Raw genomic sequence first — 14,620 nt, 5'->3', positions numbered from 1 at the left:
TGATATATAAATTTAAAAATAAATCAAAAAATAAAATAATAAAAAAATGACATCAGTGAGAATTGAACCTATATGACCTAAACTCCAAAAAACAATGTTTCTATCCACTGAACTACATATAACTTACATTAAATTTTTAACATTTTATTAATATAAATAATTATTAAAACAAACCATGACACCAAAATTAGTTAGTCTAAGGGTCTCAAACTTAATAAAATAGTATATAAAGGGAGTGTTTGGTTGACAGGATTAGGGGGTATTATTTTTTTTATCCTGCCTAGTCAGCTGTTTGGTACGCGTGATTATTTAACCAAGTCAATCACTCCTATGAATGATTAGGTTATATTAGGTAGGTTAAAATAATACCTCCTCACCCCCTAGGATTATTTATCCAACACTTAATACCTCCTATTTTTCCAATTTTACCCCTCTATTATATTCAAACTCACCACCACTTCACGCCACCGACCGCCGCCGGCCTACCACCGGCCGAGCGCCGGCGCCGGCTGGCCGGCCGCCGGCCCCCGCCGCCACTGTCGCCGTCGCCGCCGCCGCGAAGGGGAAAGACAATTTTGTCTTTTCATCAAAAAATTCAAAATTATCCTACACTTAAAAATCTTACCAAACATAATATTATTTTACACCATATATTACAATCCTACCACAATCATTTTCTTCATCATTTACATACTAATCATTAGTTTATCCTATCCTTCCAACCAAACGTAGCCAAATAGTATAGATATTAACAACCGAAATCAAAAAGAGTTTTAAAAAAGACAACTGAATTTTCCAATTAAAATAACCGATTCGATCGGTCACCGAAGATCACTCATCAGAAACCAAATCATATTAATTTCCCCATATAAATTTCAAGAAATTGATCAAATGATTATTTGAGAGAAAAAAGAAGAATTATAAAATGGGACATTGATCCGTTGTAGATTAGAAACATATAAATTTCAATTGCACAAGCTGTCCTCGGAAAATGCACCTCGGTGCATTTTGTAACTCGTTAAATAATAAAATACAAAAAAAAAAAGGGATTCACAGCTAGTCTGAGTCTCCTATCTCCCCCTCGAAAGCGCCTTCTCCGCGGTATCCATCTCCTCCAAGATTCTCTGCTTTCTCTTCGCAGGTAGCGGAGCCGTCGGGCCGAAGCTAATATAATGACCAGAAACAGCATTGAGGGCCGAATACATCTCGCGGAACGAGGACCGGCTCAGTAGGGTTTTCTCCTTCCTGTACTTCGCCACCCAACCGTTGGAGATGTCCCGCAGATCCGACACCGCGGCGGAGATGTTGGGGTCATTCTTGTCCAGATTTAGGGTGGTTCTAACCTTTTCGATCGTCTCCGCCGTCTCCTTCACGTATTCCTCGTCCGAAGCAGCTAGCACATATTTGACCGGTGATAGAAGCAGGAAGCAGGCTGACAGAGACATGAGGTCGCGGCGACGAGTGGGCAGCGAGAGTGTGTCAGGGGTGGTAGTGGTGGGGTTGGAAGTGAGTTTTGATTTGACGGGTTGAAGGGGTTTTCTGGCGGCGGCGGGAGTGAACAGAGTTGGGGAGGCCATGGGAGGTTGAGCTGTGGGGGTTTGTAATTTTTGGTGAAGCGTGTGAAAATAATAGGATATGGTTCTCTGTTTAATTTATGCCATGCAGGCTTATCGTCTTATCTTCGTTTCGTTGTTTATGGATGTGAAATCAACAAGATTCTTCAATTATATGAATTCTTGATTACGACATTCCCATGCTATGCTATGCTCCATCCTTTGATATAAATCACCTCAAATCATCGGTGCTAGAATGTATTTCATGTAAACTAACGGTGGCTAAGAAATTTATTAACTCATCCATAAATAACATTGTTTATTTTAATATAATTTACGTTTAAATATTTAACTTCATCTGTATATCCATGCAATCGACATAAATAAAGTTTTTATTATACTTTAATACAAATGAACCGTAATTCGAATTTGAAACTCATTTGTAAACATCGTATATCTTAAATACGTTCATAGTCAATTCAACCACCTAAAAATAAGGATAAAATCTGCTTGAGCTTAAGACTAGCATCTGTGATGTGTACTCTGTTTCATGGTAATGGCATAGAAATGTCCAATTATGCATATGAATAATCATATGATGATTGTACCGAACAACCCTCTCTCGGACTTTCCAAGTTGTTATCATTCACCGAGAGAAAAAGTTCGTGGTTTTAATTGTACATCATTAGTCCTTACGACCCCAGACAATATTGATGTTCTACACACTAAGTTTGTGCTCTGACTCGTTTACCGACTTCGCGAGGGTCACAAGGTGGCAAGGTTGAGCGCAATTGTGAAATGTGTAGGAGCCAATGCATTGTAGTCGAGAATTCACCGCTCACCTACAGGTGTTGATATCCTATGTGATTTAACAAAATAGTAGTGCATGAAATTTATGGCCAGTGTGTAAGATTTATATTATTGACAAGGTTTCTTTAGTTGTGCATGCGATGACACTATACATATTTCATGATTATAGCACATAGCTACCAAATTTAATATGCAACGATCGATGAACCAACGGTTGCAGATTCGATCGGGGTATACGATATGAAGGGACCTACTGTATGTTAATCAAAACCGATTGGTTCTTGCAGGCACTATCAGCTATACCTAGGAAATCAAGGGACGATGCTAAATAACGCTCTTACCATGATTCGATGTGAAGGATCGTGTGCTGGGAACCTTTGAGATTCTTGAAACACAAACTTCTCCAATGAGTTGCAATAGCTCGTGTTCTAAGAATGTTAACACCGATAAATTAAATCGAGTTTGATTTTAAACCAAGCGGAAGAAACTCGAAGTAATCCTTTGTGGAGAAAGCTGCTATTTTAGAAAGCCTTTTAACTTATGTAACTGAACAACTGAAAAGCAGATATTCAGTTCTGGGATATATCCGTTCAGTTATGGTAAAAACTGAACTGATAACACCTTGAACTGATCAAATCAGTTTGGAAAGCAATAGTTAAACAGTTAATACACAAGATATGTTTATGGATGTTTGGAGATTTCAAATGCTCCTACGTCACCCCTTCTACCACATCGGGTAGGATTCAATAGAAAACTGTGATCTATACAACAACTTTTACAAACTCACTCAGCTTAGGACTTACCCTAGTGCCTAATCTAAACTCATAGCCTAGACTCAAGACAGTACCTTTCAGCCAACACTTCTTTAACGTCTGTGTGTCAAAGACTACATAAACAAGTTTATTGTCTTTGTGCAAGACTGTATTTTGGTGGTGACGGTGAGTGTGTATGTGTGGGAACTGAACAAGGAATACACCGAAAAGGTGTTCCCACACGCTGAGGGGAATGTGCTTCTAATCTAAACTAATAACACGTTGAAGTGTTCCCTCTAGGCTGATTGCTTCTTGTAAGCTAATATGCAATATGCATGTCTTTCTATCTTCACACTTATATCCTATTGGTCTTCCCTAATCTTTTATTTATAGGCGAAAAACTTATCGTACAATGAGACTCATTAATTGTATCCGTTGCAGCTTGAATGTGTTCCTTGAGATTCATGTCTCGACTTTTCCGACAGCCATTCTGGAACATTTGTCTTTAAAGCTTTGCTGCAACGTCCAATTACTGTACTATTGTTGGAAACTTAATTTCGAAAGTTTGACAAACCGAGCGTAAAAAGATTGAACAAACTGATCAAGAAGATTGAAAAAAACTGAGATAAAAATACGCAAACTATTGATTGCCTAACTGAAGATTAGTGCGCAGATAATACAACTGAAATAAGCTAACTGAACTATGTAGTCGACTGGATGATCAGTTGGAACTGACCAGTTTTACTACAATCAGTTCAGAGCTATTACCTAATTCTATCGGTTGTGTCAAACTAATAAAACTGTTTGACACATAAACAATTAAGGAATGTAGCTATCAACCGACAACTGTACAAAGGTATACTGCAACACGTAGTAAGAACGCCGTATATCATCAATGCTACATTGTACGATTGTCAGAAGGATATTGAAGTGGAAAACAAAAGATAGAAAGATTCAAACATATTAATTGTTACCGTTGAAAGCAAATGTAGAGCCCAAAATCAGTACACGTAAATCTCATGCATCAATTTAATTGTTAAATTACTTATTTAATTTTAAAGTGATTTTAGCGATGCATGATTTATTCAAATGCATTATTTTAAATTAATTATGTTTATGTGATGCACGTTAAAATGTTTTCTCGAGTTTCATGTTTCAGGCGGTTATTCGATGCGGGATCGAGGAAAAGAGACCGGTGACGATTTTGGCAATTTTAAAACGCGGTATTTTATTTTAAGTTAAGAATGAGACATTTTAAATGATTTATTAATTTTTTAGCATTTTTAAAGCCTACTTTAATTATTTAGTGATTTTAAGATTTTACTATTTTTAAAAGTTAGTGAGTGTGCATTTTATTTTAAATTAGAGAATTTGGGGTAGGTTGAGAGGATTAACTTTTAATCAACACCTTTATTTTTAATTAAGCAATTTTATTCTCCTAATTACTATTAAACACACGCACACACCCACACTTACACACACACAAAACCGATAACACACACACACACACATATTCCATTCAGATTTTTTATATTTTTGGAGAGCAAAAACCTAGGGTTCTTCTACCTTCAGCAGCCGCCCCTCTCCTTTTAATTCTCCAGCAAATTTTCGTGAGTTTTATTTCAAGGAAATCATTGCGCGATCGTCCCGGATCAACCCTCGCTTTCTTCCCGCGTCGGAGTCGTCGTTTCGGTAACGTTAAAAATCTAAAGGCACGTATATTTTGTTTTTCCTGCATCGATCTTGTCATAGTATATATGTTGATGTTTATTATGCATAAAATTCATGTATGATGTTCTTAGTTTGAGCAGAAAATTTGTTGGATCAGTTTTGAAATAATTTTTAGATCTAAATTTTCGTTTTTCACTGTATTTTGAAAACTTTGATTTTTCGGTCGCGAATTTTGGAAAACTTTCAACATATGAAACATAGAGTTTTCAATACCTTCGATTTGATATAAAATTCGAAATATTTTTGAGTGAGTTATGGTGTTTTTCGTGGGACTGCTCAAACTGCGTTTTTCTGAAAATTATGCTATTGATGTGTTCTTGAAGTTTATTTATTGCAGGCTTCGTTGGGAACCGTCGGGTGATCGCTCCTGTGTTTAGGTATATGGAGTATGAGTTTGGGATGAGTTTTGATGCTTCGTTTCGCGTCGTTAGTCGTGGGTTGTACTAGAAATCGTAGGAAATAATTGATGTCAAAATTTGAGTTTATGGGTTTTATTGCGTTGGGTGAGGTGCTTCGTTTCTTTGGGAATGTTCGGGGCATTTTTATGGAGTCGGGTCAGCGTCATAGTGTCCTAGGATGGGTTTCGATGGATTGGTTCACGAATCATATTATTTTAGTTATGCAAGTCGCGGAGTCCAGAAACTCGGCGCCCGAGCGCCACTCCTTCTGTCCGAGTATTTTTCCCAGAAGATCTGGCGCTCGAGCGGTAAAGTTTTACCGCCCGAGCGCGGACCCATCTGTAAAAATTTTTGGTTTATTTCTTCTTTTTAAGTTCAATAGTGAGTTCATGTCTTTTATTTTTGGGAAATGTTCACATCATCATTTTAGAGATTGTTCGGGGTTCGATGTCATGGGTTAGTAAGATGATTTAACGAGGTCAAGTCCCGAGTGATCTAGAAAGTCATAAGCTGTTTATTTACTTCGGTGGTGAGCAAGAATACCTACGTTTAAGTTATGCAAGTTAAATGTTGAAATTCATGATAGTATGTGCAGCAGTGGCCCCAAGCGAGATTCAATGAATCTCTCAACACCAAGTAAGTATGTTTGACGTGCAAAGAAAATATTTTTAAGTTTTTGAGGTATGCTAATTGTCTTGTGACCAATTTATGTATGGGATTGGAAAGCGGTAAAGCATGACCAAGGACCAATCCACCCGTTAAAGCATGAACGGGGATATCATGTATGTGGTAGTGGATCTTCCCTGTCAGTCCAGTACTGTGGTTTTGTCTGATCAGGCGTATTTATGTATGGGTCACTTGCTTTGAAACATGCCTTTACGCAAAATGATGAAGTTACGTATGTTCAAGTATGTACAAGTATGCAAGTATGTTTAAGAAAAGTTTCACGTTATGGCACGTCTATGTAATGTATGTAAGATCAAGATTTTACACGCATGTTAAAGTTTAAGTATGTATGTTCTATTTTATAGTTGCATGTGATTTTATTACGTATTACTTGCTACTTCCAGTTTATACGTGTTGAGTCTTTAGACTCACTGGACTTGATCGATGCAGGTGAGGATGCATTTGAGGAGACGAGGGGTGAGGACCAATGAGCTGGCTTGGACTGAGCGGGAGGCTAAACCCGAGGACCGCCATGTTTTTAAGAATTTATGAAAGTTTCAAATACTCTGATTTCATGTTTGTTTACGATGTTCTAAACAAGTATTTTCGTTAGCAAAATCTCTATGATGATCTTTTATTGCAAATACTTTTAGATGGTTGGCAAACTTGAGGGTGGTTGGTTTATGGCAAATGTTTTTAGACGAACGAGACATTTTAATGCAAATTCGAAAGTTTATTTCTTATTTGAGAAAATTTTTATTGTTCCGCAAAATTCTAAGTAGTGTATAGTACGGTACGTTACAGCAAAGCTTATAAATAGACGAGAAGAGCAGCTGAGAAAATATGACGAACCAAACTACCAAATTGTTATTCCGTTGAAATCTCCTCACAAGCTTTCTGTTCATATTAAAAAGATTTCAAAAGCTCATACTTAGCATATACATTCATAGCATTTAATGCTATACATTGAGCTTACAAGCACAAACACATATTGTGGTAATATTCGATCTTATAGAGATCAGTTGTGCAAAGTAGTTTCAGATCAGTTGAGAACTGATAGACTGTATTGAAACTAAGAGTTTCAGTTTGACATTGTTAAGTCCAAATCTGAAGGGGTTCTGTACAAGTCTTGTATTGATCAAAGTTTTTTTAGTGGAAATCCTATCTTTTAGATAGAATGGGTGACGTAGGTGTGATTAAAATCTCTGAACATCCATAGATCTTGTGTCTCTTAATTTCAGTTTTATTCTGTCAGTCAGTTTATTTCCGCACTTTCATTAGTTAACTGATTGACATTGACATAACAAGATTCCCGTGTTCAGTTTATCACTAAACTGACTCATTATTTGAAAATGTGGTAAAATTGTCAAGTATTTATTCAACCCCCTATCCCCTTCTAAACAATCTTTCACCTACCAAACGATCCTATCAAGTGGTATCAGAGCAGTTGAATCTTGTTCCAGAATATTCATACCTAGAAAATCTGATTATCATGTCTTCCTTCAACAAAATTCCAATGTTCTCAAGGGAAGAGTTCGATGAATAGAGGATTAGGATGCAGGCTCATCTAGCTGCACAAGATGATATGTGGTATGACATTACTGACGGACCCATGAGAATAGTGAAAGCAAATACTGATGTTGTCATAACTGATGGCGCACCACACCGTATTGAGAAGCCAAGAGAAGAATGGACAGCAGAGGACAAAAGAAAAGCCAACTTGGACAATGTGGCCAAAGATATCTTGTACAAAACGCTAGATAAAATCACTTTCAGCAAAAGAAAGATGTGCAAGACTGCAAAAGAAATCTAGGAGAAGTTGACTCAGCTCAGCGAAGCCAATGAGAAAACCAAAGAGAATAAACTTTCAGTTGCTGTTCAAAAATTCGATAATATTAAATTGAATATTTGAGAATCTATGCACGAATATGATGAGAAAATCAGCAGCTTAATAAACGAATTGAATGAACTTGGAAAAGTGTATTCAAATAAAGAAGTAGCGCTAAAGGTAGTCAGAGGTCTTCTCAAGGAATGAGATGTTAAGACAAAGGCTATGAGAGAATCAAAGGACCTGAATAAGTTCGAATTACATGATCTATTTGCTGATACGAAGGCCTATGAGTTCGAGTTGCAAACGAGAGAAGGAGAACCTTCCACACCAGCAGCTACAACAGCTCTTAGTCCTGTCAAACTGGAACCAACTCCTTCAGTTGAGAAAACTACTGATCAGTTAAGCAATGACGCAATATCATTATTTGTCAAAAAATTTGGAAGATTCATGAGAAGAAATCAATGCTCTTTTCAAAGACAATATAAGAGGAATAAGACCAAGGAAGAACCAAATGCTTGCTACAACTGTGACAAAACTGAACATTTCATTGCTGACTGTCCTAAGCCAAAGAAAGATAGTCAAATGTCAGCTGAAAAGGGAAAGAAATCACATGAGCACAGGAGAAGAACCAAAGATGATAAGAAATCATTCAGAAAGAAACATGAAGTTCTTCTAGCTGATGAAAGTAAATCCAAATGGGCTGAATCTGACAGCGATGAATCAGAACCCGAGAGCTTGAGCAGCTCCAGCGATGATGAGGAAGTCAAGTGTCTGATGGCTAATGACACAGAACTAGAATCAACTAGTGAACATGTATTCGATTTTAGTTCAACTGAATTTACACGTGATGTACTTATTTCCACATTACATGACATGGTCAACGAGTATCAAAAGCTTGCTATCTCAGTTGAGAAGGCCAAAGCAAAGAAAAATGATCCCAATTACGATAAAACTGAAACTGATAAATCAGGTGAACTGTTGAGTCTTAAACGGGATATTGCTGAGCTGAATGCTGAAAGAAGCAAGAATCAATCTATGATTCAGCAGTTAATGCTTGAGAATTCAAAGCAAACTGAGCTTTTTCATGCATGAAATAAATCATCAGTTGCACTAGCTGAAATACAAGATATGCAAAAATCAGTTATCGATAAAACTGATTTAGGCTTTAGCAATCATGATGAAACTTCTATCAGTGATACTCAGCAAAAATTGAACATGAGCAAAGGGAAATATATTGACTTTGTCAAATCAGTTGTGGTACAAGAACAACCTGAGCCGAGTAGACCAGTTGAACATCCTATTGAAAATAAGAACAAGGCTAAAAGGTATGGAATTGGTTATAGCCCTAAAACTTCAACTTATTCGCGTACCTGGCCACCTAAAAGGTTCAGTAATAAACACATGATTTATCCAAATGGCTATTCCAATTACCACAATTGTAAACCAGTTCAGAAAAAATATCGGCTGAAAAACCAGTTGAACAAGGCTAAAGCACATATTGCCTCATCTGCACACAATACACCAAGCACACAATCCGGGAAAAACCATTTGGAACACATCAACTGGAAAGTCAGTCAGACTGATCCAAGTCTGGTTCTCTAAAGGACTAATCAGTTTAGGACCCAAATAGATATGGGTACCAAAATTATTCATTGTGTGTGATTGCAGGTGACATGTACAAACAAAGAATCAATATGGTATCTGGACAGTGGATGCTCTACACTGGTCCAAACATCAGTTTTGGAGACAACTCTAAAGGTAAAACTGTGGGTAAGGGTAAGCTTATTGAAACGTCCACTACTCATTTTCTTAAAAAGTACTAGAATTTTTTTTCCATCTAATATTCGGCCGAAATTAAAATGACACATATATGTACTTTAAAATACCTTGCACCATTTTTATAATAAAACCACCAACTATATTTGAAAACTCAAAGGAAATAGTTCAAAACGTAAAATCGTCAAACGTTTTCAACTCCTAACTTAGCAGTAAAGCTAAATCTATAAACCTCTCAAAACATAAATAAAAGTCGTGAAAATATTTAATCATAAACGTAAACATAAGTGCGAAAAAAGATAAGCGCTGGTCCTCGGGTCATGTGCACCTTCAACCCAGTAAGGTCAACCTTGAAGACCTTCACTACCATCAACATCAAACTCACCTGCATCGATCACATATAATGAGTCTAAAGACTCAACATACCATAATCTTAATAAAACATAATACGTGTACAGATCACATGCAATAGTGAAAATACTTTTACTTAAAATAACATTTTCATAATCATGTACAACTTAAACATATTCATATTATCATCAACATATTCATATCTTTCAAAACATATACATATTCATATTCGTTGAATTCAGATCGTTGATTGTGACTTTGGTATTCGTATTAGGAGCGATGGATCCATCTACATGTAACAACAGTACTGGGCGGCGGGGACAACAACGACACTCTCACCCGTCAACTGAGTCTTGGCCTTATGTATTAACATATCATCGTATTAATCACACTCCCTTCACATCCTTCTACATTTTATAGTTCCATCACTTTATAAAAGCATGCATATTAATATATATTAATATCATTTTTCTTTTAAACCAAGCATGCAACATATTTTTTAAATGCCCATATTAAATCATAAAATTTCATAAACAATTAAAATAAATATTTTAACATATAAAACAGCATTCAGAGCACTGCTATGACATTTACTAATTTTTAGGTATAAATTACCGTTTTACCCCTAGACGTAAAAATCCTCGAATTTGACTTTTTCTTAATTCCATTGACTCTAGAACATCCCAAATAATTATTTAAGTTTAAATTAAATTTACCAAAATTTTATTTAGCTTAAATTTTAGCCTTCTTAATTATTCCTTAATTATTCATTTTTAATGTGTTCTAATCCCGAATTAATTCAAACTTTAATATAAAATTCTTAAATTAATAACTTAGTTTTTTTATATTATTTTACTCACATGAACCATGACTCGTCCCCCGTGAGCCATGTTTAGAATTTTTAACCATTGAAAAACCCTAAATCGAACCAACCCAAAACCCTTGAGCCATCTTCGATTTTTACCGAGCCACGCTCGAGCCAGCCCAAGCCCACTTCAAACCAGACCTCCCCTGGACCCTCTTGAACCTTTATCACGCCTAGGACATCACCCCAAGCTCGAACCGAAGGCACAACATCAGATGCAAGTTCTCGACTGAGACTCCTCAATGACAAGGACTCCTCGAATCGCGCCTAGGACTCTAGACGATGGAACAATCCCTAAACCAGACCCTTGTGCACCCTCTTAGGACCCTAGTGACTCGACCTAGCCTAGCCCAAAGCCCCCTGGCCGAGCCTACCAACCCTGCGCGCTGCTGCACCCATGCGCGCCTTCCCTCGATGCTGCTGCACCCATACGCGACTTCCTCAGCCGTGACCCTCGAGTCCTAGCGTGGATAGGACCACTTTCCTTACCCAAGCCAAGCCCCAGCCGTGACGCAAGCCAAGCCATGCAACCAAACCCTTGAACCCGAGCCCTTGATCACCCAAAATCGAAAGATGGTTATAGCTTGTGTCGTTTTCATGTGCAGCGTGTTGTGTGTGTTCTAGGACTCTTTTAAATCGTGTAAAAAAACCGTTAACACTTCCTAATCATGGCAGCCCCTTAGGTACATGTAAATCGTGATTTTTGGATAAAAACCGAAGCCTTAATAGTTTATTCATATGCATAAACGAAAATAATTAAAAGCATCACTTGTTTTTCATGAAAAACATATTCAAATACATAAAATGGTGTGATGATGAGTAAAGAAAAGAATATGGCATGTTTTTTCGTGTATAACGCACAAATTGTCGTTGACGGATCGAAGAACAATGACGAGAAGACGTTGGATTGAAAAACCTTGAAAAATTTCGAAGCTTTCTCTTGATCTTGATGGTGTGTGCCGTGAATTGTTGTGCTAGGAGTTTTGTGTGTGGAGGGGAGGTGGGCGTGTGCTTTAAATAAAAAAATAAGTGTAGGGTTTAGTTTTAACTAATTAATAAAAACACTGATTGATATCTTAGGCCCATTAGCATGGTACAATAGGCCCATTAAGTCTATCAGTGCATATTTAAAATATCTCGTGTAGGAAAATTTGTGAAATTATTAGCCAAGTTGTCAAAACGTTCGTATTTTTGTTGAAAATCCAACATCGATAAAAATTACGTCCCGACGTATAAAATCACCTCAAAACTCCTTATTTTCAAAAATAAGAAAAAACATCAACCATATTTTAAATAATTAAGAACAATTATTTAATAAAATTATTTTACATTTTTCTGCCCTCGGTCTCCGTTCCTCGATCGTAACTCGAATAACCCTTAAAAATACAGTTTTATGCATTAATGTAGAAAAGTACATTTAAATGTGTAAACATGCACACTATATTTAATTCATGCAATTAAAACCATTTAATTAAAACACATAAGAAATTTAATACACACGGAACCTTAAAATTTTCGGGTGCACTTATCCATGGTAACTTTACTATCAAAGAAGTCTTACTAGTTGAGAATTTAAAGTATAACTTGATTAGCATCAGTCACTTATGCGACAACAATTTCTCAGTTCAGTTCAACATACACACTTGCTCAGTTAGAAATTCAACTGATGAGATTATTTTAACTGGCAATCGTTGTGGAAATACTTACAAAGTCAGTTGGACTGATCAACCTAATTCACCAGTTTGTTTTATAGATTCAAAATCTTCTAAGAACTGGTTATGGCATAAAAGGTTGAACCACCTAAACTTTAAGTCTATTGCTTATCTGAGTAATCATGATCTTGTAACTAGTTTGCCCAAAATAGATTTTTCAAAGGATAAAACTTGTTCAGAATGTCAGTTTGGTAAGCAAGTAAGATCTTCATTTAAAAACAAGAGGAGTAAATCATCCTCCAAATGCATAGAACTGTTGCATATGGATCTTTTTGGTCCTATACCAGTCATTAGTTTTGGGGGAATGAAATACACCTTCATGATTTTGATGATTTTTCAAGATTTACTTGGGTTATCTTTCTAAAATCCAAAGACCAAACTGCTGCAAAACTGATTAAACTTTTCAAAAGATTATTAAATGAAAAATCAGTTGGTGTTGATACAATAAGGTCTGATCGAGGGACTAAATTGATCAATTAAAATCTTTCACAATTTTTAGAAAATACTAGGATCAAGCATTAGCTCTCAGCAGCAAGAACACCTCAGCAAAATGGTGTAGCTGAGAGAAGAAATCAAACCCTTAAAGAAGCTGCTAGAACAATGCTTGCTGATTATGGTATTTCTCAGAGGTTTTGGGCAAAAACAGTAAACACTGCGTGTTACACTCAGAACAGATCGATGATTAATAAAAATCATTTGAAAACGCAATATGAGATTTGGCATGGACGTAGAAGTGTGGTTTCTTATTTCAAAATAATCGGCTGCAGTTTTTTATTCTCGATAATGGAAAAAACCATTTAAAAGCTTTTGATGCTAAATATGCAGAGATAATATTTCTTGGTTATTCATCAGTTAGTAAAGCTTATCGAGTATTTAACAAATGCACTTTGAATGTCGAAGAGTCAATTCATGTGGTATTTGATGAATCTGTACTAACTGATAAGCCAACTAATCCAGTTGAGCTAGTTGATCACTTTACAGATATAAGTTTGGAGGATGATAGTGAAAAAGAAAATCACATCAATCAAAATATCCTACAAACATCAGAACCAGAAGTGCTGGATCAATCAGTTGAACAAGAAATTGTTCCTGATAATCAGTTGGTAGTGCAAAATGATAATATTCAAATACCAACTGAAGCAGCAGCAACTGAAAATGAAGAGAACATTCAGTTGCCAACTGAAACAGTTGTTGAGATCGATGCAACAAATGCTTAATACAGGTGGAAGAAATCTCATCGACCAGAATTGGTGACGGGTAACCCATCTGATCCAGTATGAATTCGAAATCAAATGTTTAATTTATTTATTCATTCAGCTTTTGTTTCCCAACTGGAAACGAAGAAAATTGATGAAGCTCTTGCTGATCCTAGCTGGATAAATGCCATGCAAGAAGAGCTAAATCAGTTTACCCATAACAATGTCTTGAACTTAGTTCCAAGATCAGTTTCTAAAACTGTTATAGTTACGAAATGGGTGTACAGAAACAAACTGAACGAAGATGGTTCAGTTGTGCGCAATAAAGCGTTGCATGTATCACAAGGATATAGACAAGAAGAATGAATAGATTACGACGAGACATATGAACCAGTTGCAAAACTGGAAGCAATCAGAATATTCCTTACTTATGCTAATTCAAAAACTTTAAAGTCTACCAAATGGATGTGAAGAGTGCATTTCTGAATGGTCAGTTGCAGGAAGAAGTATATCTTGAACAACCACCAGGTTCTGTTAATCACTCTCTTCCTGATCATGTTTATCATTTGAACAAAGCTCTATATGGTCTTAAACAAGCTCCAAGAGCTTGGTATGAAACACTTTCAAAATTCCTAACTGATCATGATTTTACTGTTGGATCGGTTGATAAGACTGTTCAAATTTTCAAAAAATGATCATATTTTACTTGTGCAAATATATGTTGATGATATTATTTTTGGGTCAACTAACCCCAAATTATGTGGGAAATTTGCCAAGTTAATGCAGAAAAAATTTGAGATGAGTATAATGATGGGTGGACTGATATTCTTTCTCGATCTGCAAGTGAAACAACTGGAAACTGGTACTTTTATAAGTCAGACCAAATACACGAAGGAATTGCTCAAGAAATTTGGCATGGAAACATGTTTAGTTGCTAATACTCCCATGAGTTCTTCGATTAAATTGGATAATGATCAAG

The 14,620-nt window shown here is 36.4% G+C and overlaps 1 protein-coding gene across 1 annotated transcript; it reads right to left on the bottom strand.

The window, feature by feature from the left end:
* Positions 1–915: 915 nt before the first annotated feature.
* Positions 916–1,653, bottom strand: LOC142526740 (photosystem II repair protein PSB27-H1, chloroplastic-like). The gene has a single exon (XM_075631300.1). The coding sequence runs from the start codon at positions 1,575–1,577 to the stop codon at positions 1,071–1,073; it is 507 nt and encodes a 168-aa protein (XP_075487415.1). The 5' UTR covers positions 1,578–1,653; the 3' UTR covers positions 916–1,070.
* Positions 1,654–14,620: the final 12,967 nt, after the last annotated feature.

Source organism: Primulina tabacum, chromosome 15 (assembly GCF_025594145.1).
Source record: "Primulina tabacum isolate GXHZ01 chromosome 15, ASM2559414v2, whole genome shotgun sequence".
NCBI classification, from domain to species: Eukaryota; Viridiplantae; Streptophyta; class Magnoliopsida; order Lamiales; family Gesneriaceae; genus Primulina; species Primulina tabacum.
This window is presented reverse-complemented; position numbering and strand designations above follow the sequence as displayed.

Bases quoted from the DNA above. Each gene is read 5' to 3' on its own strand.
- LOC142526740 (XM_075631300.1), bottom strand. From the start codon at position 1,577: ATGGCCTCCCCAACTCTGTTCACTCCCGCCGCCGCCAGAAAACCCCTT.